The sequence below is a fragment of the Prenolepis imparis genome, unplaced genomic scaffold (assembly GCF_030444845.1).
Source record: "Prenolepis imparis isolate NDT839.2.m4 unplaced genomic scaffold, iyPreImpa1.0 SCAF_4, whole genome shotgun sequence".
Taxonomy (NCBI): Eukaryota; Metazoa; Arthropoda; class Insecta; order Hymenoptera; family Formicidae; genus Prenolepis; species Prenolepis imparis.
This window is the reverse complement of record NW_028141162.1, coordinates 8,860,106-8,888,103: the sequence shown is the minus strand read 5'-3', so window position 1 is coordinate 8,888,103 and position 27,998 is coordinate 8,860,106. Positions and strand designations below refer to the sequence as shown.

General features: G+C 39.4%; 1 protein-coding gene across 7 annotated transcripts in view; it reads right to left on the bottom strand.

The window, feature by feature from the left end:
- Positions 1-21: 21 nt before the first annotated feature.
- Positions 22-27,998, bottom strand: part of Sox102f (transcription factor Sox102F) — a 156,441-nt gene continuing 128,464 nt past the window's right edge. For all 7 annotated transcript variants that reach the window (XM_083037305.1, XM_083037302.1, XM_083037304.1 and 4 more), the window contains 6 exons: positions 7,974-8,258; positions 7,283-7,658; positions 6,161-6,385; positions 5,690-5,737; positions 5,377-5,529; positions 22-5,117 (listed from right to left, as the gene is read on the bottom strand). In XM_083037305.1, coding sequence (XP_082893431.1) covers positions 4,627-5,117; positions 5,377-5,529; positions 5,690-5,737; positions 6,161-6,385; positions 7,283-7,658; positions 7,974-8,258 — 1,578 coding nt within the window. In that variant the 3' untranslated portion in view covers positions 22-4,626. The remainder of the gene's footprint in view (positions 5,118-5,376; positions 5,530-5,689; positions 5,738-6,160; positions 6,386-7,282; positions 7,659-7,973; positions 8,259-27,998) is intronic.

The window sequence follows — 27,998 nt, the reverse complement described above, 5'->3', positions numbered from 1 at the left end:
TGCAATTTACCAATGTATTTGTTTTTTTTTGTTTTTTTTTGTTTTTTTTTTTTACTTAAGCAATAATGATATGCTTGTAAAAAATGAAACGTGAAGGAGAGAGTTAGTTACGTGACTCACAGCCAGCTTGTGGTACGTTCTTGATAAGAGGTTTCTATTTTAAAGTCTTCAATTACATTTAATAAAAATGTTACATTTCCCGATATGATGTTTTGTTCAGTAAGTGCAAGGTGCTACATTTTTAGACAATTATACACAACACTATGTGTGTTCCAAAGTATGACTTTTCCTTTATTCTACTGTATGCTTTGTACGCTCATCTTAACACTGCCGTGATGAAGACAGACTATTCCATATTATGAGTACGTATCAATAAATAAAATTTAAAATAGTTATTATCAGTAGCGATATTTACCCACCATCCTAAATATTTATTTTGATTTTACGCTATTGATACCGATAGTATACTACAATCACGACACGAGTAGTGTTAAGATGATCGCAAGAACTTTATTCCATCCACACATGCATCTGACTTTTTATATCCTCTATCATTCTCTCTTTCTCTCTTGCTCACTATATCTCCTTCCACCATATGCACTGGTATTGCAGAACTATATACATTCCTCATACATACAAGTTTCATCTAGAAATAGTATACCTAAAACTAAGATTGAATTTCGGTAAAGCATTATTTTATTATATATATATTTTTTTTATACCATTAACAACAACGTACATGTAAATGAAGTGAATGCTTGGAATATTGAGAGCGGGTGTTAATGTTCACTTTTTTTTTCCTTTACGTTAAATATACTATAATATTAGTAGTGTGTAATTCGATTTACAATTTACTATTCTTACAGTTTGCATTCGCATTGGTTGCATATAAAGGCCAGTAAATATAATAATCGTATATTGAGATTATTGCGTATCGTGATATCCGAAAATTAAGAAAAGATCGCTACGAACTAAATATATCGCTGTTAATTTAAAATGATCAGATAAATAAAATTCGCAATCGATGGAATGCAGAACCGATTTTTATTAAAGCGCAAACACTGCGGACAATCAAACGATGAGATTTTGAAAGAAAAGAAACGCGGACCGAATTTTGTTATATGCGTAATTTATATATCATTAGATATATATATATATATATATAGAGCTCAATTTTATAAAATTTTTCAAATATAAAAACAATTAAACTTTTCGATGCTCACACGATAATGAAAGGGTATGGCACAATCGAAAAAAAATGCAAGACAGGCAGACCTTTCACCCGAAATATTTAATATTTCTACTAAATAAAAAATTGCTATAATAATGTCTAGTAAATTAAAAGAAATTTTTTTTCTTTCGTGTATCAAGCTTTACCTTTGAAAATTTAATTGGCGATAAAAGATTGCTTTAAAAACATATTTCAAAACATAAAACTTTAAATAAAGATACAACTTACGAATGTGACTTAAGTTGAAACTCTTGCGGTATTCCGAATAAATCATCACAGACGAAGAAAAACAGCTCGGAGGAAGAAAATGTGTAATATACAGAGATATGACATTAAAAATTTGATTGAGTATTCGAGCATTAACGAACAACGAACTTTTTACTTGCCGTTATTGTTTAAACTGGCACGTACAACCTTTTTTCGCTACTAAAAATAATAAGGCTCATTACTTAAATAATAGAGTACTAAATAAGCAACGATGATATTAATAACTGTAATATTTATAATAATAATGATAATAATAATATAATGAGTGCCATCAATAATAATAATAATAATCAAAGATAATAATGATAATGAAAATAAGAATACGTATCGCATTTAACATTGTTAATCTACATACTTCGAATAATTACATATATAATACGTAGCTACGTAGATACATCACAATATAGTTACACTGTACATTAATAATATTGACGCTCGTGTCGGACCGCGTGATCAATGATTATCTCCCGACACATTTGTGTGTGTGTACAAATCCATTATATACATAAAATAAATTATTATCAACATTAAGCTAAATCCTAATCTGACGCCGGTCGAGCCCCAACGAAACGGGTGCAGATATATATCGAGGATACTGGCTCTCTTTATAAAATTATATTAGGTACTGTGTGTATGTAAATTGCACTGATTATAAATAACAAAAGAAAAAAAAACGTGAAAAAAAAGAGACGCAAAAATTCGTTTCACGTCGAGCCAACGAGGCGACACGGGATTAAGGGGGCTCCTTTATTTCGATTAACCCCCCGTCCGCGAAAACGCTATTTGGCACATAAATATTATCACATCGAGCTCCAAATCATTATATATCGCCCTGTTAAATCGTCTCACAGACTATCGTGTTACAACCGTGTTCGCTTTTAGCATCGGCTTATACGAGATCGTAATTATCTCTCCATCAATCCCATCCCTTGGGTACACCAATCTCTCCCTTCCTCCACCCCTTCCCATTCGCAATATAATTCGACAGCGGAGAAACATAACGCATGTATGTAATGCACCATTGCATCGCACCCCGAAATAGACGCGACGTGTCGCGCTGAACGATTCGATCGCCGAATGCGTGCTAATTTTTCGATAAATAACGCTAATCCCTCATCCCTCATTTCTTTTATTACCGTAACGTTGTACTAATATATCGACGTTCCGCGCTAATTCCATCTTATTTCACTTCTTCCCAGGTAGCAAGCGTCATTTTGACGTCGAATAACGTCATTAAATGTCAAAATGACGTTATTTTGACGTTTAATGACGTCAGTTTGTTACTTGGGTTGTTGCACCTTCCCTCCTCGCTATGCTCTCATCAGTCGACTATTATCTTTTCCCCGGCTATCGCCGTTTCCTACATTAGGGTCAATAAATTAATGAAAATACTATAAGTACTACGCATTAATATTTAAGCGAAACCGTTACGCGTCTACGCACCGGGATTTTTAATCGCGCGAGCGATTATTCTCTAGCTTTTTCTCACTCTGTTCCGACCTCTCGTTCACAGCGCATCGAACGCGGTCGTTTTGTATACGATGGTACACATTATATAGACAACTCTGACTGTGGGGCGGTCGCAAGATAAGATTGCCACGTGCGCATCTACGCGTATGCGAGAGATGCTGTATGCTTTTTTTTCTTTTTAAGACCAGTTTTTATTCATTCATCTATTCTTTTTTCTTCTTTTTCTTTTTTGTTTCTTTTTCTCGATACGACCGACCGAAATGGCGTATCGTGGACACACACATACACACGCACACACACACTAGAAGGAATAGGAACAAGACTTTTTGGCCATGCATCGTGTCGCAACGCGTACGTGATATATTTCGTTACGTATTCAAGTCCTGATAAGGAGAGACCGGCACGAGTTTACGCATTTCCAAGTTCGGCAAAAGTGCCGAAGCGACACGCGATCATTTTTATAAAAATTATGCGAATGCGCGCGTACCCTCGCACCTCGTCTCTCACTTTGCGCACGTACATTGAATGTGTAATGAGCGTATTTTGGCTGCTAGTTCAACGCCGATTAATCGTACCTCTATTAGCTACCGATGATCTCTCGAGGTCTATCGTGAGTTTCGTGGAAACTGCAGTTTTGATTATACGATACAGTAGAATGCAAAGAATATCGCCGACGTGCGTAAGAAACCCCATTCTTCGTCGTCGCTCGCAAGAAAGAAATGACGTTTTACGTTCAGAGAGCTTGTGACAGATTAGGATATCTATCAGATGGCTGTACGAAGTTCTTTAAATGTCTCCTGCAAGTTTCAGTTTAAATTGAGCGGATTTAAAATATATTTGGAAAAATATCTCATTTTCTTAAGAATGTTTGAATAAAAAAACGAATAACAAAAGCACAAAGAGGATCGCGACAGCCAAAGATTGCCTCTGTTAAACACATCCTCAATAGAGATTATTCTGATATAGCGTTGTATTGCGCAGCAATTGAAAATTACGATGCAAAAAAACACGAGCGAAAAGGCCTTCAGCTATTATTATAAAGGAAAATTTTATTGGAAGCTCCGACGATATCATTATCTATCAAAATGTTCTGTTGACTTATGTAATCGCACAATACACTGTTATCGAGATATTTGGGTACACATATTCCATATAAATCAAACAGACTAATTGACTGAAAGATTGTACTGTGTGTGACTATTCTTTCAATAACCGAAGAACAAAAACGACCGACGGTCGAGCGACGTCACAACGGCGGATTCGACCAAGATGAACACGCTCTCGCGACTTTGCTTCGCGGATAGGTCCTTCACGTTTCGTGTACGATGGCACAGAGATAGAACGAGATTATATCACAACCTCCGGCGAGGTTTCGAGACACCCGGCTTTTTTCTTCTCCCGCGAAGTAACAGCGTCCTCTTCCAGTTCGCGTAGAATCGCGGCACGTTATTAGCAGCGGCTCGCGACGTCTTACGACTTAAAAGACACGACGATGTCACCTCCACCGAGACGGACGATTCTTACCAGAAGAGCTCATGGGCGAGTCTCGACGTGGACGCCGCCGCCGCAGCCGCCGCGGCCGCTGCCGCTACAGCTGCTGCCGACGATGATGACGATGATGCTCCGGGCGGCCAAAGTGGCTGACCCGGAGCCACGGTTCAATCCTCGTCGTGGTGCCGCGGACTCGCGTCGTAGCCGCCGATCGAACCGGAGTTCTCAGGCGAGAAGTTCATCATGTCCGTCGGCGAGAGACTATCCTGCGGATAGTAGAACGAGGGATGGTCCGAGCTAGGTCCGGCGCCGCTGCCGTTCAGCATCGTCGCCGGAGGCGAGACCGACGGTCGCGCCGATGGACCAGCGCCTCCCGGATGATGCTGCGAGCCGGCCAGGTCAGCGCTGACCGGCGACAAAAAGTTCATCTCGCTACCGCCGTCGCGGCACCACAGCTGCCGCATCTCCTGCCGCCGCTGTCGCATCAGCGACTTGTACTCGGAGATGCGCATCTTCTTGCCGTCCACGATGCACGTGCGCTTCGGCCGCGGTCGGTACCTGTAGTCCGGGTGCTTCTCCATGTGCAGCTTCGACAGCCGCGATTGTTCCTCGTAATACGGCTGCTTCTCCGAATTCGACATCGACTTCCATCGGGCGCCTACAACCGACGATGAAGAATATAGTTTTGCGTTCACTTGATGGTTTTTATTAAATGTCTCAAATACTTTTTATTATATTCGCAAATGTGTAATATTATTATCGAGTTTAATATTAATATTTAGTATATAATACGAGAGAGATATTTTTTATGTGAAATTATTACATGAAATGTATAAGTTAGAATTAATTAAGTGTGGATGGGAGCACATTAGCGATAATCGCGGATATGCAAGGCGATATGGATTAAGTATGCTTACCGAGAATTTTCGATATGTTCGAATTATGCATATCTGGACAGGCTTTCAAGATCTTTCTACGTTCATCCTTGGCCCACACCATGAATGCGTTCATAGGCCGCTTGATATGTGGCTTGTTCTCACTCTCCCTTTTCTGCTGCCTCACCATTTTAGCTGAAGAGAGAAAGAGAAAGACAGAGGCGTTAGATGTCACGCGTCGTCGTGATTCACGATACTCTCGTGAGAAACGAATCTGATTTCGTGAGGGCGTCACTTGTCGCTCTCAAAACAAGAGCGTAATATCAGCCTAATCGTTACTCATAGAACTGCTTACCTTTTTCCGTTATGTCTTCCGCTACTTTATATGCCGGATCTCGCCACACTGCAATTTCGAAACCGAATCATATATACAAGGTACAACATCCAGAGGCTATTATAATATTATACATACTTTATAATAAACTAATTACTAATAGTTATATATGATCGTTATAAGCACTATATCTTGCAATACTATGCAACATGTAGAGGACTACATGGGAACAATAAGAATTCTTTTATAACATCAAATAAAAAGTTTTTATATACGTGGCTATATTTTTAATCTTATTTTTAACTAGATTTTAATTTAATCTATATAAAGGATATTTTACTTATTAAGGTCATTGGTCCCCTAACAAAAAAAAAACTCTTCTACATACTTGTGAAAAAAAATTATGTTTAAAACTCGATATATTAAACGAGCTCCTTTTCTACACTGCACATTCGTCTCGACTAACGCTCCTTCATCCCAGTATTCGCTTACTGTGAGGCGTCGAGAGAAAGTCCTGCTCTTCCTGAGACGTTTCTTCCCGGGAGCCAGAATGTTTGATCGGTCTTTGAGTCTGGGTCGACGGTGGCATCGCACCTGCGCTCGGCGGTAATCCATAGAGCCCGTGCATCGCGAAGTGCTTCTCCACGGCCGCGACCGCAGCAGCCGCCACGGATCCACCCGCTCCGCCGGCCTCGTCTTTGGCCATTACTTTGCCCACTGCAACGGGTCACCGAAGGAAACGAGGTGAAAGAGGCGCGACGAAGACACGATCGGAGAAGTTACGGTCTCTTGAGTTGTACAAGATGTTGAAAAACCACGCGGATTCATTTTAGAATTTTAGGTATTCGATTTAAAAGGTCGATCTCGCTTCGGTGATAATTTTATTTCACGCCTTTTTTAATATCCTGAGTTTTAATGTTAAATATCAATTAAAAATGTAAAATTTTTTAAACACACTTTTGAGAATGACAAAAAAATTATTTTTAATTATTTGTAACTTAAACATTGTTTTTGGAACTATAACATCTGCGAGAACCTTTTTCGATATTTTTGAACACAATCCTAAAAGTTTATACGTGTTTTTCAGCATCCTACGTATATATATATTGTAAATGAAGTGGCACGCGGCGACTGTCACGCACGAGGAGATTCGCTCTCGACGTTACAATGACGACCTAAAGATCGCGATGATTTTCTTTCCTTCCTCGGTTGTGCAAATCTTGTCGCGCGGACCTTATCGGGAAAAATCGCGTCACGCATCGCTGATTATGGGTACACTGGTATTCGTGCAAAAACCAGATGGCAAGTGAAACAGTCTTTCCGAAACGAACAACGGAGGAAGAAACTTGACCGCGGACAATTGGAAAAACTAGCTGGTCTGCTAAAAGATGATTAATTAAGTATCATTACTAGCATGGAATCGCAACGCATTTCCGAAGGCGTAGCATGACAAGATCGCGATGTATAAAAAAAAGATTTAATCATTGTAAATAGCAACAATATTTCACGAAATATCTGTCATTTCGATCCAATTCCATCGCAACTTTACAGCTAGCTTAACAATTCTGGCTTACTACTCCCCTTTCACTAAATGATCATAAATGTCTCACTTACTTGGCGAAGATAGTGTGCTGAGATGCGGCGGAAGACCGGCGTAAGAAAGCGTCGGCAGATAATTCCGGGGTATCGGTAATCCTGGCGGGAAGAGCTTTGGCGCGGTCGCCGCCAACGGCTGCTCCTGCTGGCCGCTACTTCCGGCACCAGTCGAGTGCGAATCGCTACCGGGCGACGAGGATGCCGTGGCACCTGAGGACGTGGACTTGGGTTTGGTGAGGTTCAACGGTGCGTCGAGATCTTGAAGCGGGGGAGCCGTCGGTGCTACGGCGGATGAGATCGGCGCCGGTGATGGCGATTCCTTCTCCATTTGCGTGGTCATCTGCGCGAGATGAGCGGTCGCCCAGCTCGGACCTTCCCGATGACTGCTGATCATCTGCAAACGAAATGAAAGTCTTCAACATCGACGTGTTCAATCGTCTTCAATGATTTTCGATCGTCTTCATTGACATTTAGCGAATCATCATCGTATTATAGTCGTCGAAACAATGTTATATCAAGAATGTATTTCTAGAAGAAATATTAGACTTAAAATTTTTTTAATTAAATAGTTCTCTCCATATCTTCTACCGAAACGAGTAAATAGATCGAGAATGATCAGTGTCGCGAAAATAAAAAGATATTGCAATTTTGTAAAACCCTGATTGTATACGGAACTGGTCGAAATTGGGATAATCATCGGGTCACATACATTGGCGATGGAGTTGATGTGTTTGTTGCCGGTGGTGGTGGTCGACGTTGTTGGTGGCGGAGGCATGGGTGACTGCACGGGCAGCCCTCTGAGCTGCTCGAGAAACGGCAGGAACATCAACGACTGCGGTCCCGACATGCTCAGCTGGCTCTTTGTCATCTGAGCCTGCAACTCCTGGATGTTGTGCTGCATGATGTGCTCTTGCTGTCGCTTCAAGTGCTCCGTTTGCAGCCGCTGCATCTCGATTTGCTTCTGCGAGTCGACCGTCATGTGAGCGGGATACGACTGTAAAAGCGCACACGGACCACTAATTAAAGGGACGCTGCGCTTCTCTATGCATCGGCTCTTATAACCAGGGACACGATAGAGAGAATTCGCGAAACTATTGAAAATACACTGGACGTGTTGTCAAGGATAAATGTACGCATGGAATAAATTATGCGACGTGTGATTGCCGCTTTACGTCGATGCTAATTCGATGCGTGGTAAAGACCGTTTCAAGCCCAACATTTCGTTTCTCTATTATTCGATCGAATATATGCAAAATATATTAAATGCAATTATTCGAATAAAATTTTTTTTTATATTTTAATGGAGCAGATTGTGCAGTGAGAGAAAATTATATTTTTATTTCTCATCAACTTGACGTATCCAGAAATATTGTAGGTGAATAGTTTAAATACGCATAAATGCAACGATTATTTTGATAAATAATTGCACCGAACGGGATTATTTTTTAATTTTTATATTGATATTTACATAAATTTAGCTAAACTATAATTATATGTATAATATTATTTGTACTAAACTCTTATATAAATGCTAGATTTTTTAATTTAAATCAAATTTAAAAAAAATATTTTTGCATTACGTAAAAATGTTTCTCGATATTGTAATGCGAACATTACGAATTGTAGAAAAAAATGATGCTCAACAAATGTTAGTTATTTTAAATATTCAGTTTGTGTTGGACGTGCCAGTATTTGTAAAAAAAATTGTTTCCGATTTTTATTACCATCATAATTTCATACTAGTATACAAACATAAAAAATTTATATATATAATTGATATATACATATATAAAACCACCTGCAAATCTTAAATTATCAACACCGTTTTAAATATAAAATATTGTACGTATATCACGGTGTTAGGTCTCGTAAACATATAAATAATACGTTAAAAACCTAATTATATACATATGTCTATATAACAACACGCGATCGAACAAATCAAAGCCAAGTGCATCATCAGCGAAAATTTTTCGACGTACATACGTACATATAATATTATATTAATAGTATTAAAGCACAATTAACCGGTTAAATAAAGCCGGTTACGGATTTAGACGAGCGAATGTGTCCGATCCACCCTCCGTAGGAACGCAACAATTTACGGGACGAATATCATTGTACTTTCCTACATCCTGGCTACGATCCAGATACGTGCAGTTTATTTTAGACGATAAGGAAGACGTTTATTCATCCAGCCTGTGCACCAGCTGAGACGTCATATGCGCGCGCGACGCTGGATGCGTGTGTCATGTCGCTCTTCTCTCCGCGATTCTCTCGGGATTATTAATTTCACGACATCCGATCACTGAGAGAATTTTCTCTTAGAATTTACCCTGAAAATCATGGTAATCGTGGGACAATATGGTACGAAAAGAATTTTATGAGAATTTCTCTGATTAAATATTAATCAGAGAAATTCTCATAAAATTCTTTTCGTACCATATTGTCCCACGATTACCATGATTTTCAGGGTAAATTCTAAGAGAAAATTCTCTCTGTGATGGATCGCGAAAAACGATCGACGATGAGACTCTCGGAATTTTACTACCGAGGCATAAGAAATCGGCGTAGAAAATCAGCTGGCTTATAAATAGTTGCGGCTTATAAAAACTGCAGGGTAAGTTTGTGAGACGTAAAAATCCGTGCAAAACATGCAGCGTTGCACGCGCGGCGATAAGCAGTAACCTTCCGTGTCAATTTGCCATTGCCGGATACTTCTTTTTGGCCTTTGCGGATTGTTAAAAACGATAACGTAAGAAGAGCTTGATGGATGCATAAGCAGTTAATATCTTCTAATAGATATTGACGCGCAAAATGATTACAATGCAATACGCGCTTTTCACTCATATTGGAAACTGTGTGGAGGAAGTGCTTTAACGCTATTCGAGATTAATTAATTTTAATCAATAAAACATTAATTTTAATTATTGAAAAATTAATTTTTTTTTCTTTACGTTATATCTGATTAAAATTACGATCTAAAGAGAAACAGGAAATATATCGAGAAATTACGAGAAGCAGCTAAACTTCTGCTTTTAAAGAAACTTAGGACTTTAATAAAAATTAATTATTGTACGTATGTTTATGTTATGATAAATATGTATCTATATTTTTAATTATACTAGATGGACGTGCGCGCTTCTCCTTTTGATAATTTAAGAATTACACTTGATGTATAAGGAATCGAATATACCTATATATGTTGTTTTAACGTCGCATTAAACCGCACGGAACTAACAGGGCAGTCATTATAGGATTAAGAGTATCGTATGACTATTCTCCATTCTCTGTATTCGTTGACGTTACAATCTTTTACGATGCCTCGGTACGGCGAACCGCGCTCAAAGGCTGCCGAACTGTGCCGTTTATGTTCCCTGCGAACGTACATACATATACACGCATGTGCATTCATTGAGACCACATGTGTCGCGTTCGCTTCGGTGGCGCGAAGAGATTGTCCACGGAGAGACAATGAGACGCGACCGGGTAATGCCAATTCGGGTAACGTCCTCGGTTCAGGGCACCAATAATGAACAGGATAGAAGGAAATAGAGAAAGAAAGAGAAACAGAGAGGGGAGAGAGAGAAAGGGGCGACTGGAACTTCATTATTCATTTGCACAGTTCAGTTATGCCGATGATACGTATCCGTGACAGCTATACCGCCCACAGTGGCTAAATATAAACAGGCGGGGTGCCAGCAAGTTCCATTCACATTCACATCCACACGCGACGCGGCGGTTTAGTAAGTGAGCATAAGAATATGAGGAGCTCCGTTCTGAATATGCATCCTCGCATTGACGCCAACTGCACCGCCTAAACTTAGCCACGCAATTACCGAAACATACCTATCTACCACTTCGATAATCGCTCTTCGGCCGATTATCTATCATGTGGCTCATCGATCTGATATACTAGAATCTGGAGAGAGTATCGTATCTTTGGATAAGGAACGCAATGTAAAACCGATAAAATTAAATAATTTGACATCACGTAATCTGCATGTTCGCGTGGTTTTATTTAACACGCGGACAATGTATTTTGCAACATTGCATCACGATGGACAAGAGCTGATTTTTATTCTGCACGACATGCGTCGTCGCGAGATGCGGGGCTAAAGGCCACGAGATTTGCTTGTCTAGATTTAGAATCGGAGCCACTGGAGAGTGCGAGTGCGAGGGGACATGCCGGATGACGTAGATCCACCGGAAGTGGTTCATACTTCACGTGCGTTATAAAGACTGTCACTGCGGCTACTGTCTAAAATTACGTCGCGCTGCCAAGAGCGAGCGACCCCGCGATATGAACAACCCGCGCACGTAGATGGGATTAGGGCTCTTTTCTTCGCCCCTTTCTCTCCACATATCTTGCGTGACCTTATCGCGATCGTCTGAAATACATTGCGTTATGAAATTCATAAATAAACGATCGAAAGGAGGACAAACTGGTCCTTCTCGCTGGTCAGGAACAAAAAAGCGCTGTTGCACTCTTTAATGGAATTTTAAAAGAGAGATGCGGAATCTCCCCCGATGATAGCCACACAAGAAGGGGACGACCTGTGGATACATAAATTATTTGGAGCGCTTTGAACGGGATTCGCGCTCGTCCCATATGATGCCGCAACGATAGGAGAAAGAGAGATAGGGAGAGAGAGGGACCCGTGAATTGCGGGAATCTAGGGCAACCGGAAGCGGTATTTTCGTGGCGCCGCTTTTCGAGTGTAGCGGAGGGGCACATAAGATGGTCCATTGCGTGGATACATGGCCGGAAAGCGGCCGTCTTCTCGTCCGTCTCGTCTCTTTCATCGCTAACCATGATGATACACAATGCAAAGATCGAATCGACAGAGTATGGTGTCTCAGAGATCGACGATATAAATCATGCAGATAAGACGGGATAAGCGTAACATTGTTGAATTCTTAGTATATACAAGAGATGCTCTGTAAATCTCGATATTACAATATTAATGATAGATTCTATAACTTGTGAAGGCGATTCTTTTTTCCGATTGAAAAAAAACTCATCCATAATCCGTATTTATAGATTTGTAACTATTTTTAGATTAAAATTCATAGCGCTGTTATTAGCTTCTCTTAAAAAAAATTTCTTCATAGAACACTGTATATGATAATCCACGCTGGCTTATCGTCTTTTCTTTCGTAATATAATAATGTCTGGATAGATCTTGTTGATGTGTTATTTATATCCTTGTAATTGAATCCCATTATGCCACGTGTATCGCGATAAGTTCCCTCTCTCGCTGTAAGTATTTGTAATTGAACAAGGACAATCTACAGGTAAACTATCATTACATGTATAGTCTAACACAAATAAAAAAAAAATCGTTGCTTTTTTATTATGCGATTAGCTAGATTATGTATACCAAATCAAATTATATACTTGTATATTTATAATTTACACAATTTATACACTCAAATTATACGTAATACTGCTTTTAGACACTCAAATTATATACGAGATACTTATTTTAGATTTATAATTAAAATATAGATTTACTATGTAAGCATGTTATTATATGCGTACTATTTCATTCAAAATATGTAACTCTATCTTGAATTATCGTTTTTAATTATTAAAAATATATACTTTCGGTACATTAAGCATAGCAGGATAGGAGAGCATTCAGATTCAAAATATAAAAATAAAAAAAAAACAGTAACGCATCGACTCTTAGTGGCATGTATCGATGCACGATATACGGTTTATATGATTTTGCTACCCGGGACTGCAAAAGGCGGGAGCAGACATTTCGCGCGATCGTCAAAAGACACAAGTTTGCCGCATCCACCTCGCGGAATCCATAATCACAGATCAGACCGGTCCGGGTGGACGCGTGTATAGAGACACAGACGCGTTGCACAGCACGTTATTTTCGGCTATCTTTATTGGCCGATGTTTATTATCTGTTCGCCGCCTCTATCCTTTTGATATTTCACGTCGGCGGATAAACAAATCGGCCGATCATCGGGGAGCGGTTTCTCGCGAAAGCGCTAATATTAATAATTCCCTTCGCTAGTATATATACCCGGATCTCGATATCGTTCGCCGATATTATTCGAATGAACGGTCCGCCGCTATCACAAGCAACATTTTCTGTGCTCGCGTCTCTCGATCATCCTGGGTCATCCTATACATCACAAAGACGACTTTGTTCCCTTTTCCATCCAGAGTCGCGTCATCGCTTCCGCGAGCAATTGTGATAATGCCTGTGGAGTTAACTATGTAAGGTTTCCACCCATCGTAAGTCTCGCATAAACACGCGGCCATTAGTGTCTCAATGATCAATACTTAAATCATTGTTTAACGATTCTCGTTCCAAGAAAGAAATTAAGATAATTGCACCGATAAATGATCAATTAAGAAATCTATACTGCCAGATAGTTAAATATAATAGTTTAGTCTTCCTGATAATATCTTCGCGTCATACATACATAAATTTGTTTATTTTCGATTAATGTAACGATTATCAATCGCGATCGATATGCTAATGAAATGCAGAATCTCCGTATTTTATGCGCATTTTAATTTTCTGCATTTTATCAAGTTTGTAATAGACAACCAGCGCGCATAAAATCATTAGCAGTTCATACGCGGCGCGAACACGCTACGACATTAACGACGTCGGAAATGCTCTATAAGCAAGCGCGGATTTCGTCGTCCTAAACTGCACGTCTTTGGCCGATGCTCGAAGACGCGTCTATCTTTTACGTTTATCATCTCTGCCCATTTTGCATCAATGATAACTTATCGAATTCGAGATTGAATATGTTTGAATCCGGGACGATAAAAGCCTAATTTTTCGTGCACAATGTTTGTTATACGCGACCATCGATCGTAAACACGGTGAATTTCTCGTCATTAGCACTTATAGCCCGCAGCCATATGAATGTCCCGTTATCGAAACGTTGGGTGGCCCCCATAAGACTCCCCGGGGAGGAAGAAGAATTAAAAAGTTTTTTGTCGGCTTTTTAAAATATAAATCTAAATCTTTTGTAGCTTGAAAAAATGAAATAATTCTCGCTGCGAATGCAAATACATACGTATTGATATCAAACACAGCGTCACACTTATGAAACTTGAAACTTTTCTTAGAACTTTTTGTCGTATAAGCAGATTTATTTTTGTATATTACTTTCTTTTTAGCTAAGAAGATAATCTTTATCTCTTCGCTCAACAACTACGTTAAATATCTCTTGACCTCTGTGCATATATAGCAATATATTACTAATAATCATATTGGAATCGTCTCCTCTTTCATCAAAATAAGATGCTATTACTGCAGATTTATTCTGCGCCAAGCAAATAATCTGTTCGCACAGCTAGAGGGATAACAAAGACGCTTCAGTGTATTCTTCTTAGCGTTTCAGCCGGTACATTTACGAGTCTTCGATTCCTCGTTGATATACTGGTGCGCATTAATGGCATTAAACCTTGATATTACATGTATGACAGCGTACACCATCGAGGCGCGGACAGGCCCTCTCCTCTTAGCGGCTCAGCGCCCATCGTGAGATCGAAATAAGCTGCGACGATGAGCCGGCTGTCAGCAGGATTATTGTCCTCGGCTTCTTACGCCCGCCGGGAGTTTCTTTCCGCGAGGCTCGTGTGTGGTAAAATTGAGGTGGTGTGCGACTATCCCCGGGGACCTCGGGGAAACGTCGGGATGCGTCCGAAGCAACCCCCCGTCAACTTTGAAGCAAGCAAGAGGGCAATCGCGTCGCTGTCTCCTCCGCTTCCCTCTTACTTTCCTGCCCCAGCGTATCTTCTTTTCTCGCGTCGCTTCCTTCGGCTCGATTCTCTTTCAACGACAGAGACAGATACGTTTCTCTCACGTTCTTCCTCCTTCGTTTTCCACGTTCTATCTGTCTGACGGTTCCTCTCTTTGTCCCTATCGTTCGGTTGTCGGCGTTCCCATCAACGGTCACCCCTCTCGAGAGAAGATCCCTTGGCGATTCCTCTATCTGTAGTGCATGGCAGCCGACAACCGCGACGCACTGTCACCGTACCATTTCGACACCTCGATTGGTTTATACTGCGACGGTGTCAACAAACGTTTCTAGCTCGCGAGATGAGGGAATATCGTTTTCGTCGTATATATCAAATACGGCGCGTAGTCGAGTGAATCGGTCATCAACTAAATTCATCCTGTCTGCGATAACGCGAAAAAATTTTAAACACATGTTCGTATGTATAGTTTTATCATATGTTTTCAAAATGTGTTCATAAAGAGATTACTTATTCTTTGATATAATATATATATTTTAAACAATAATTGCCTTCTACAAAATATTATTTCTCTTCAAGCGTAAAAAACGTAAAAAAAACTCTTGGATCTCTTTTTTATTGTCTAGTCGCGGATTCGCTAAGGATTAAAACAATATCACGGGTTTGAAACATCTCTTTACTCTTCAATCAGAGTGTGATTAATTCCTAACAAGTCAATCTTTGCTAGCACGATTGCGACTCACACTTTCACTGGTTGATGATCCCGATGAGAGGTATCGAAATACGATAAAGTGACGTATACGACGAAAAGAAAAAAGAGAACAAGATCAAGTTGAGGTGGAAGAAGATCGACGAGAGTTACCACTACAATACACGAGTATACATACCTCTCTACCTTACCCCACATAAAATCGTCATGCTCTCCAAGTCGGGGTAAGTACAATAAGCAGTTCCCCCTTCGCATTTCCGTCGACTTTAATTAATTTTATATATATTATGATACACACACACACACATAACAAAAGATCTTTCCTTCTCTCGTTCTCAGTCTCGCGCGCGCTCGTCTCGTACGTTCATTCCAATCTGCTTTCTTCTGTGTTCGCTTTTGCAGAGAGACCCGAGACCCGACCACTCGAGAAACGAGAATAATGCGCGCGATGCACGTGCCACGGTGCAGCCCCTCGTCTCTCCTCTCCCGTTTGAGCGATGCAACCGCGATTCTAATTCATTGCGCCGGTCGCCGATTTTGCGAGTGGATACGATTGTGCAACATTTTTGTTGTCAAAGAGGAATGCTCGACGAAATCGAAAGTTGCATTTAAAAAAAAAGAAAAAAAAATTGTTCGCAAAATCATGTTAAAAAGAAACAAATATTCAGAAACACTATATTTTTTTAGATAAAATAGTATATTCCCACCAATAAATATCTCTTCCTGGAAATAGATTTTGCATAACTTTGATGCAAATTAATTAGATGTTTTACCTCATATTAATATGTAATCTGATAATATATAGCCTGATATTTCTCTCTCCATTATATATTGTTTTCTCTTGTTTGTTATATCTACTATGATAAAATAATGTTGAGAAATTCGCAGATGAAAGATACAAAACTATTCTTGGAATCCAAGAGAATAACATGCACATAAAATTATAAAACACACGCTGTGGAAGCCAGCCATTCTACGGCAATTAATAAAATCATGGGGACGTTCTTTAGCTTGGTCTATTCCGAGCTAATTGGAATTCTTCGCAACTTCTTTGTTGCAAAGGAAGAATTATATATGCCACATTGATAAATACTGTTGAATACGATTTTAGCGGAATAATTTTATTGTAGATGCAACGCACATGTGCTAATGTGCAGTGCGAATCTTACATTGAGAGTACGTTTACGTTTTCATATACATATGTATAATTACAGCACAGTAAGAATTTAATTATTGCAAATGTAGATAAGAAATAGATAAAATTGAAAAAAATTATAATTATATTTTTTATTCAGTACACTTGTGACATTCGAACGGTATTATTGTGTCACGGAGACATTATTGCACAAGACAAATTAAATCGTTTATTAATTCGCTTTTTATTTTAAAAAATCATTAATTTTTAGGAAACGGCATATATTAAAAATTGCAGCACATATATTTTAATCGATACATACATGTATAAAATAAATAGATATGCAGGAAAACACGTAAGAATGTAAGAAATTTTTTCCATTCACATACATATATGTCGCGCGCTTTTAATATATTTAAAGACACTTTAATTAGATGCGTAATCTTTAATGTAACGTAATACGGTGTGGAATGTATCTTTTAGGATCGTTTAGTGTGTCATAATAAAGCGAGACAACCCGAATCCATATCAGAGAGTAAGTTGCACGCTTGCGTGCTCCGAAACGGCTCGTTTACGCAGTGCGTGTACGTACCGTAAGCTGATATCGGTACCTTCACAGCGCGGTGCGCGATTCACAGAAGTGTGCAATATTTATCCCGGCGCTCTCGCACTCTTGCCGCTGCACTCTCGAATCTCTCTCGCGTTCCCATGCATGTGCCGCCGAAACGTGAGAACCGAAATAAAGATTCGGACGACACAAGAGGCGCGCGACAGAAATACGTACAGATTAAAACCTACCACTAACTCTGTTCCGCAAAAATATGGACTAATTAAGTTATAAACAATATCTACAAGTTATGATAATATAATCCCCCTCCCCATTGCGGAGAAATATATTATTATATTTTATAGGTGCGTCGATTAATAAAGCGCTATATATAATTTCAATCTTTTTTTTCATGTTATTAATTATTTAACTTGAGTCTGATACTTTCTATGTTTTTAGAACCGGAGAGACGAAGAGCGAGTTAAAATTAATTGACATCGCGGTAAAATCGACTAGAAATAAGCTTTCGATTAGAAATTAGAATAATTAAGCTGGCGTACAGCCGTTGAATTAATAATATTCTGTATATAGAACATTTAATTATACGGTCACTGATCTTGTCGTATCTCATGCAGTTCATCTGTGCGAGTATTGTTAAAAAATAATTAAGTCAAAGATATTAAGGAACTACAAATTATAAATCAAGAAATAAATTGCAGTAATATATATATATATATATATCTCGTTTTTTTCTTTGTTCTACAATACATATTTTTCGTATTACTTGATATAAATTTTATCGTATACCCTAGTTTCAACAATAAGCTGTACCGAGTATTCGATGTGCCAAAAGCTGCTCTTGCGGTAGTTACATTACATACTTATGCAACTCTCTGGTCATTCTAAGGTACATTTTTGTTCGTTCAGGACTGCGTCGACACACAATGAAAATTGTGTCGTACGACCGAGCGCGAGCAAACTTGAGATTTAAGCACAACTCAATGTAGACCCATCTTTGCGAGACCTAAGCAGAATATTCGGGGAAGAGGGTAAAGAAAATGGAAGGAAATCGCGGTGATGGCACACAGGAATGTGGCAGCTGCGGGGCTCATTCACATCCGCGCGTGCGGCAGAATTCTTACTACTCTGCAGCGCCCGCGGCTGCTCTTCTCACTCACTCTCCTTCTCTCTCTTTCCTTCTCACGGGGTCGCCGTCCAAGTTACAAGTATAACCCGCACTCTCAATGCTTGCCGGGTACCTACTTCCACTTCATTCTGTAGTCCTCGCGATCGCTGCGAGATATATCTAGATTCAAATACTGCGGCCGAAATCCCCACTTATTATTGTCGCGCGCTCAATTACTCTGTTCCTGAAGCAGTTCAACGAATTTACGGATGCGTAAATTGTGAATCTACAATTGTTGCTCTCTTCCGCATTGGATCAATGAGTAAATTTTGCATTTTAAATCAATATCTTGGAGATTATGTATAATAAGCATAATAATAATCAAAATGATGAGATTTAGTAATTGGAGAACATTTGTTTTCGACAGCGATTAAAATAATTAAGTAAATCCTAGATTAAAAATGGCTAGTCCGAAAATTGATTTACATTCTTACAGGCACAGAATAATAAAGCGATAAAAATTAAGAACATATGTATATCTTTGATTTTATGTATGTTTGTAAACAAGTTTTAGAAAAAAAAGTTCTAGCTCATCTCTCTTTAAATGTGTGAAATTTTTTTTCAATTATATTAGCACAGAATCTTATAATAAATCCGCTCAATTTTTACCTAAAGCAAAATATATATGTATTTCATACACAAAAAAAATCGTTTGCTTCTCCATATTAGAATTTCCTGATGTCGCATTGCTAAAAACTCTTTGGTCTTTCACTCGATTCACACAATCGACGGTTCGTGATGATTCGCGAGGCAACTATATTCACGAGTCAAACCGGTTAACCGAACACTAACACTTACCATCAACGACAATCCCCGCGCATTACATCAGCGTCGGTGGAATATCCCCCTCGAGGAGCGTCTGTTCGAAGCTGGGTCATAATGCAATCGAAATATCGCCCGTGAAAGAAGAAGAAGAAGAAGAAGATTAGAAGGCACTAATCTCACAGCACGGTATTTACTTTGAACTATTCTCGGCTCCATAGCCGAAACGCACATTATATTCTCTCGCCACAACCGCGCATGCAAGTTGGGCCTTAAAAGCGCGTCTGCTCGCTCGCGAAGAAGACCGATAGCATTGATAAAGGGACACGAGGGAAGGAACACAACGGAGAGCGAAATACGTGATGAAGTTTTTTTTAAGAAGAAGATTGCGTCGTTCTCGACAATTTCAGCCGCGAACAATACGCTACAAAGTTGCACCGAAGACTCGAGAAGAGAGACAATCAGTCGCGACGACGGTGACGAGTCGCGAAACGAGAGAAAAAACTATCGGAGGCAGAGAGAAAGAAAAGAGTCGCGAGACGGATGTGTTCGAGAGGAATACAATGGGCCACTGTTACGCGCTCGGTACCCTCGAACAATGCCGGCTCCCGGATTCAGTTAACAATCCGTGTCGCCAACGTAGGGGCCCCGTCGTTAGATAAGAATGACGGAGGCTGCGGAGGCGCGACGACGATTCGCTCGAATCATCCACGGATATTTTCGGTCCATTCTCTTTGAACGAAGATTCTACACAGTCTAAAGAGAGAAAGAAAAGGAGACGGAGACTCAGCGTAATTGTATTTCATTTATTATTTCACGATCCACGCTCTATTGTTCTCTAACGATAGCATTTGTATCGCGCGAGGGAAGGTAAAATTTTTATCCTCTTTTATCATTAGCAATGTAAGCATTTCTGTTTTTATTATGAAATTATGATATCGTGAAGGAGATAATCATATATAACTGTTATTCTAGAAAAAATAATTCTTACTTTATATTCACAATCTCGGTAACGATACATTATACGACAATTCTTCTTCGAATTATAGACATTATTATCCGCGGTGATTATATATTGATCTTCCTGCGCTCATTAACCCCGAAGCGTCCACGAAATTTCGCTTTTTGCATTGACGCGTGGGGATTTAATTAAGACGCGGTGGTAGTTGCCGATACTGCTGTTACGCGCACGGACAATGGAACGCATTAATGAGAGAAATAATTACGAGAGATCTTTCTCTTCTCTCTGTCGGTAGAAAAATCAGAGGTTGAGGAGCTCTGGTACGGCCAAGGAGAAAAGCGTCATGTGTAAGAGGGTTCGTAATACTATAGTCAAGTGGTCCAGACGACCGTGGATGCATTAATGTCCGCTGTTTCTTACATCCTTAACACAAGGTGCAGCTCTATAAAGCCGTTTGGCGATATAATTATTTCGTAATTAATATAACAGCCGTCACCCCAGGCTTGATTAGTAGTACTCAACGGGATATCAAAAGGATATAAGTAATTCCCAAGGAAACGCGCAAGAGGAAACCGGCTTTTAGCATGCATATTTAAAAATAAACTCACGTTAATTTAAATGTTTGCCCGGTCGAGTTTAACCGTCCCGTTAAAAACGTCATGGATGTTGCTTTTAACGAAGGGACAGAAAATTAAGAGTACAATTCACATTGCAAATTGAAATAATTAAAAATTGACAATTATGATTCTACATTATTTTGCATTTAACAAATTTGTAGTTTTATCAGATAGAAACGAAAAGAAAGAGTCTATTGTTAATTAACATCACAAATACACATGATAGGCGATTAAGAAGTTACATACTTAAAATATTTAAGTCCTCTAATCTTAGAAAATGGATATTAAATGGCTAATAAAAAAGCTCTCGTGATTTGAGAAGAAGAAATCATAAGAGAGGAATCAAGTAAGAATATAAATATATATATGCTAAATATGTCAATAATATTTAATTTATTGAGAATTATATTAAGAACGACGAAGCGACTCGAAGAAAAAGAGATATCTATGTACATCTAAAGATACGATGCCTTCCGTACTTCTAATTTTCCTCAAAATTAATTATTAACCGTTACATATTTATATTTAGCGACGCATTATTTTTACACTAATTAGAATTTTAATTAATGCTTAATAATAGTCAATATAGCATTAGTACGATTTCAACCAAGACGCGAAATGGCTTCCGACGATGATAATTATAGCTATCGGAGAAACAGTGCGTTAATCCTTAACAACAAGATATCTGACATTTATAGTGATAATAACGCTGATCGCATCTAGACTGTTACATGCGAAAAGAGATACCATATGCAGCAATGCACGTATATTGGAAAATAAAACGAGGTTACGCCTTGTTACGATAATTCAATCGAACGTTGAATAACGGATCGGGTCGCTGCATTTACGCTGCATTTAAAAAATACGAAAACATACGATATACGGGCGCGTAATCGTATCGTCGATTTTTGGAGTGCAGTATTACTTCCGATATGCCGAGTATTTGAATGCACGTATACGGAGCTGATTGAACGCGTTTTACGCCGATGGTCCACGATCAGCTTTCGATACCTAGAACGCAGCGATCGGGTTACAAGAGTGTCGTTCTTTTTTTTTTTCTATCAAGCTGTAATTCAATTTTTTTCCGAACGCGCGCTTTTGGCGCCGGTAAAACTCGATTGAAACCTTCAATTATTGCAGCATCGACATTTTCAATTTTTACGCCGGCCGCATATGAGTTCCTGGATAAACCTGGATGTGCCATTCACTCGCACGTTTTCCCAGTTATGCGTAAATCCTTTAACGTTGCATTTTGTTCAAGATCGAAATATACATCGATTTAGTTGTACATGAAAATATGAATATATTTGTGAATTTTTAAGTATTGTTATATCTCTAAATTTTCCTGTCAATTTTGGCTTTATCATCTCGGAAGGCAATTTGTAATCAGTAGCGACTAATATATAATCGTCAAAAATCAAGATTACAGAAAAAAAAATTTGAGCTACTACGGGTACAAAAAAAATCGGGATAACCGGAAACGAGTAACACGATTTGAACGACATCGGTCGGATTTAATGAGATTGGCTGCAATTACATGCATTACGGCATGAGCACGTAATTTCCGAAAGAGATATTGAATATAAATTAGAAGAGACAAACGCGACACAAGTAGGAAAGCGACAAAAAAGACTAATAAAACGTAAAAAGCGAAATACTGGCAAGGATAGAAACAGAAGAGACAAGATAAATAAAAAATAGAAAAAAGAAAAGAGCGGGCATGAGAAATATGTTAATATGTTAATGTGATTAACACGTCATAATGTCTGACATTATACGGATATTCTTGCGTGAGCAAGTAAACTTTAGAAAAGATTTATTGAGAAGGAATAATTTCCCATTATAAATTGTAAAGTTTCTATCCAAGGATCATATAATAATTTGGATATATTTTTATATATTTTAGTAATAAATAATATTGTAGTAAATTATAGATGTATTAAAATTAAAAAAAAAACAATTAACTGCAGTTTAAGTGTTTATCGTTAATCTTGTAATTAAAAATTAATATTTGATTGAGAGTAATTTAAACACTTTTCTTTTTAAACACTTCTATCTATAATTTCTAAAGCATTTTTATATAAATTCTATACAGAGATAATCTCATGCATTTTTTTGTACAGATCTGCTTCTTCCGAGAGGATTTCCCTACTCTCCGTAAGTACGATAAATTTATTTTTTCTGTTTCAGAATAAGGGGGAAAAGCTTGTACAAGAGTTTGTCTCGCGATGCACAAATTTCCGAAACCAGCCTGTCAAGTAACTAACACGGGCGCGCAAAGTTACGCGTCGTTGCCCGACGATCAAACGTCAAACACCGTCGGCCTGCCGCTCGAGTGCGGTAATTCTTTGATCGCTCGAAAAGATACACCGAGACCAAACCGGCACGGTCTCCCTCCTTCCCTTCTATCCGGACGAATCAGGCGGGGACGAACTGAACGGAAGGAAGATAGGTGTTCGCGCGCGGATGCGCGCGTAAGTCGGCGGTTCTCTCGCTCAAAGAGCGAACGAAGAGGCAGAGGCGGAAACGCGACCGCGCTCATTTAGCTGTTTAACGGCAGACCGAATCGCGCTCTGCAAAAATCGACGATGCGACGCGGTGATAATGCGCACTTTGCGGAAGCTTCGTTAGCGGAGGGATACATTGTATAAGAAAAGAACATCATTAACGATACGCGATAACGACAAGCGGCTGAATGTACAACGTAAATGAGTTGATAAAAAATAGTAAAATCGAACATGCACACTCTATATGTATATCTTCTATAAAAATATTAGAAAAATAATTTCTTTTATGAACGTGGCGTATTTTTATTTCGCAAAATTACCATATAAATCGAGTCGGTTTCTCGTAACGTGTTTCATTTTAATATCTCTCAACAACGAATGATCCGAACGAATCATTTCTCGTTAATATAATATGTAACGAGATATCTAATAAAATGCGAGCTAATGAGACTATTAAACACTCCGTTGCAGCAATAACCGCTAATGCATAGCAAGAGATGGTTTGCGTACTGTAATTATCGGATAAACGCACAAGTAATAGTTTTGTCATTGATTTCCTCGTTTCATACACGCAACACGCATATACCCGCGATCCATGTACGCGTATCCCGATCGCAATAGCGACGATACTATCATGCGATTCTCTTTGTAGCCGGTCGCGCATGAGGTAGACTCGCGAGCAAAAAAATAAAAAAATAAAAAAAAAACAAATGGAGTCGGGGGTGCATGCATATAACGGCAACAAAAACATACGTTACGCAAATATGCAGAACGGAGGACACACTTTTGTTCGTCGGCACGGTATGGTCCACGCAGTTTTCGCAGGCTTTCGTGCATATTCTATGCATCTCCGTGTGTGTATATGTATATACATAGATATGTGTGTTTGAATACGTGTATACACACATTACCGGCTTGGTGGTCGATACGGATTTTACGAGCGCCGATGCGATGTGTTTCAGAGGGCGGACGCTCGGATGCGTTTGATACAATATATAAGCGGCGAGATGCGCGCGGAGGGAGCGACTACAAGGGTAGAGAGAAGGTGGAGGAAGAGCAGGGACGCGGAGGTCGATGGCGCGCGCGGGAGGTCATACAAAGTAGCATTCTATTGACAGAAAGCCCGGCCGCTCTCTCGGGTCCGCCGGTGATTATACTTGGTGATCATATCGCTCGCGTATTGACAAACAGTGGTACGCAAAGAGAAATAGAAGAGAGAGAACGAATCATCCCCCAATACCTCCTCCCCCCGGGTCACGGCAAATTCCCTCTTATTTCCACTGTCCATAACCGTTGTGTCTCTTCTCCCGCCTACCCCTCTCTTTCTCTCTTACTCTCTTTGTCTCCCGCCATCCCCTTCGGCTATCCCGCCGCAATCATCCCCGCCGGATCGCGGGGGTGGTCGTGCCTGCGGTTGCATCTCGTGCACCGGTGCACACACAGCCCGCGAGCCCGCCCATCGACGGTCCACAATGCACTGCTAATTCCCATAAAGCGCCGGCCGATACGCAAATGGACAAACGGATATGGACGTAGGTATATACACGGCAGCGCACGCATGTTCTCTCCCCCTGTCACCCCCGTCGCTCTTGATGCGCGAAACGCGGTGCTCCCGTACAGGCTTTGCCCCGCCTTTGTGGACCATGTTGTCGCGCGTAATAACGATATTGTTGTTAATTGAAATATGCGTGTATGTATATATTTTTTACAATTATATGTATACTCTATTGTGTGTATTATCATGTACAGTTGCTGTAAAAATTGTTGCGCTAGCGAGTTGAAAGAAAACGCTCTTATTTATCGGTGAACTTTGTTCATACTGTTATAAGTTTATGTAATATTTTTCTCGATAGGTGTTGAGGTTCGATTGACTCCCGGGTTGAATGAATTTAACAAACATGTTGCTCTATGTCACGACTTTGGAATTGGTTGGCAGATAATAATTATAAATCCACAAACATTTACATAATTATAGATCTTCCTAATGAGATACGTAACAAAATGTGTTTCGAATACAATTATGTTGTTCATTATTCTATCGAATCAAAATATGCACATTCCGATCGTTTATGCTTTTTTTTTGTCGGAACGTTCATTATATGTTATTTTACCTTATTACCATCACTGAATCTCCTTGAATCGCTCTTAAACTTTGTTATACAAGTTAAAGCACACTTTGTTACACAAGTAAACATATAATTAACTCGTTAAATACACAGTTCTTATCAGCATATAACGACGTTCAAAGTGCTGCGCGAATATTTAAAAGATGCAGTCAAGTTTTTTTCGAAAAACTCAAATCAGTTTCGATAAACGAACCGTGTTTAGAGTAAGGAATAAAATTTGCAATCGCGAATTTTTTCTCAAATCATACATAAAGATTTTCGCACGTATTTAATGTAGATATCTCATTGATAGTACACGCTAACCACATAATTCTGATTAAAACATATAAAAGTAGTACAGTGAAACGTATTAATTTACTAATTTTACGCACAGCTGCATCGCGTGTTTGGCAGGTTGGTAATTTATGAGAAACGAAAATTTATTTCAGAGAAATATACGCCACAGAAGAGAAAATTTGCGCTTTCTGCGTACGCCCGCGGGGGGATGATAAATTTCGTTCGCAAAGAGAGAAAGACTGCTACCTGAATATACTCACAAATATCTTTAATATATATCATCAGGTAAAATAAAAATTTTTCAAGCTATTGTTTTTTTCGGGGGTGGCTTTTGTATAAAATATATTTTTCTACTATTGTGTGTGTTTCAAATCATTTTATCAAGTGTTTTATCTATCTTATCGTTCGTTCAAAAAAAATGCATTTCGCCAACGAGTAGCAGAATGCCGACACACGTGGTTCGCGAAAGCGTGATCCGATACCCTGTTATCGAAGCTGCCTTCTTTGACGTGAGAGAATGCGTCCGGGAAGGGGTCGAGGGGAAAGGGGGAGAAAATTCGCGGTACAGCAGGTCGAATGTGATCGAACTACTGGGCGTGACAGTATACCCCTGCTGCTACTGCAGGTGCAACCAGATACATAGGTAGGACCGTGAAAGCCTCAGGATAGAGGGGTACGCAATCCTCGCCCACGCGCGATCAGTTTGTTCGTTCGCCAGGAAACAGTAATGCGTGGAATAAAGAGAGATGTACATATATACATGTATATGTATATACATATATATTGTATATAGAGAAAGAGAGAGACATACAAAGTATAGAGAAAGGTAGAAGAGAAAGGTCGGAAGGAGGGAGACTAGAGACTGAGCAGAGACCAAAGAGAGCGTGCGGGTTCTGTCGCTGGCTACGCGATCGCGCACACCTGTGCCAACGTAGCACGGCGTCGCATAACAGGTGGAAAGGTAACGGAGAGACACACCGGGAGGAAAGAACGAGAAAGACACAGAGGGGGAGAGAGAGGGAGATCCCCACTCGACCCCGAGGCTGCCAACTCGAACATTACTATACGCCCTCCACGATCCAAGAGGAGGAGAACATCGAGACTACCGCCTTCCTCCTACGTTTTCTCGTGGTCCCTCTATCTCTCCTCTCTATCGCCTTTTTACTCTCTATTTCTCTCTCTCGCTTCAATCTATCTCGCACGCTCGTTCCTCAGCTTGTCCTGCTGGTCCCTACCACCCCCGCATCTCTTCTTCCTCTTCACCCAGTTTTACGCTTGTCCATAGTGCCTTCGCTGCACTTCCGCTTTAACGTCGACTAACTCGAAGCGCCTGGCACGCAAACGCCGCCGACACAAACGCATTTTCACTCCGCACTGATGAAATGGCGGACGAAAGAATGTTCTCCATCATGAGTTCGCGACTAAGACTCTTTTCTCGTTGAAGATCGAGCTTTTATCTGAATAATATCTTTGTGGATCTATCCACCTTCGATCATGATCGACCGATATAATCGGTGTATATATTTTAATTATCGTACAATCGATTCATTAGATATATTAATTGATTATTGTACGGATAGGCAACTGACTGGTTCACTTAGAAAATTGTTTCTAGATTTAAAAAATTTTTAACTCGCCTCGTTATATAATAATTAAAAAATATCAGTCACAAGAAAACGTGGAGATTCATCTCATTATCGGAGCATTTATTCTTTTTCACGCGGATAGGCACTCTCTTTCTCATCTTCCTTTATCCTCCTTCACTCCTATCATTAAAATGTTATTGCTGGTATTATGCGACTGCGGATTTCAATTATTAATGTAATTGCAGATGCAGATCGACGATTTCTAAATGATATTCCGCCGATTATCTTTCTTTCTTCTTCTTTCTCGCGGGGTTAATTAGCTAATTATCTAACATTAACTTGGTGTTCTTACACGGTGAGTTACATTTACACAAATGTTATTAAAATAACTTTACATTATTGATCGTTATAGATTCCATAAAAACTGAATATTAATACATTTTAATTTCTCGTTTAATATTTTCTTTTACAAGAGCTTACTTAAAAAAAAAAATTTTTTTTTTTAATTGGTGCTAAATATGTAACGTGTTGGCACCAAACATTTTTAAAAGTGCAGAAAAACATTTTTATAAATA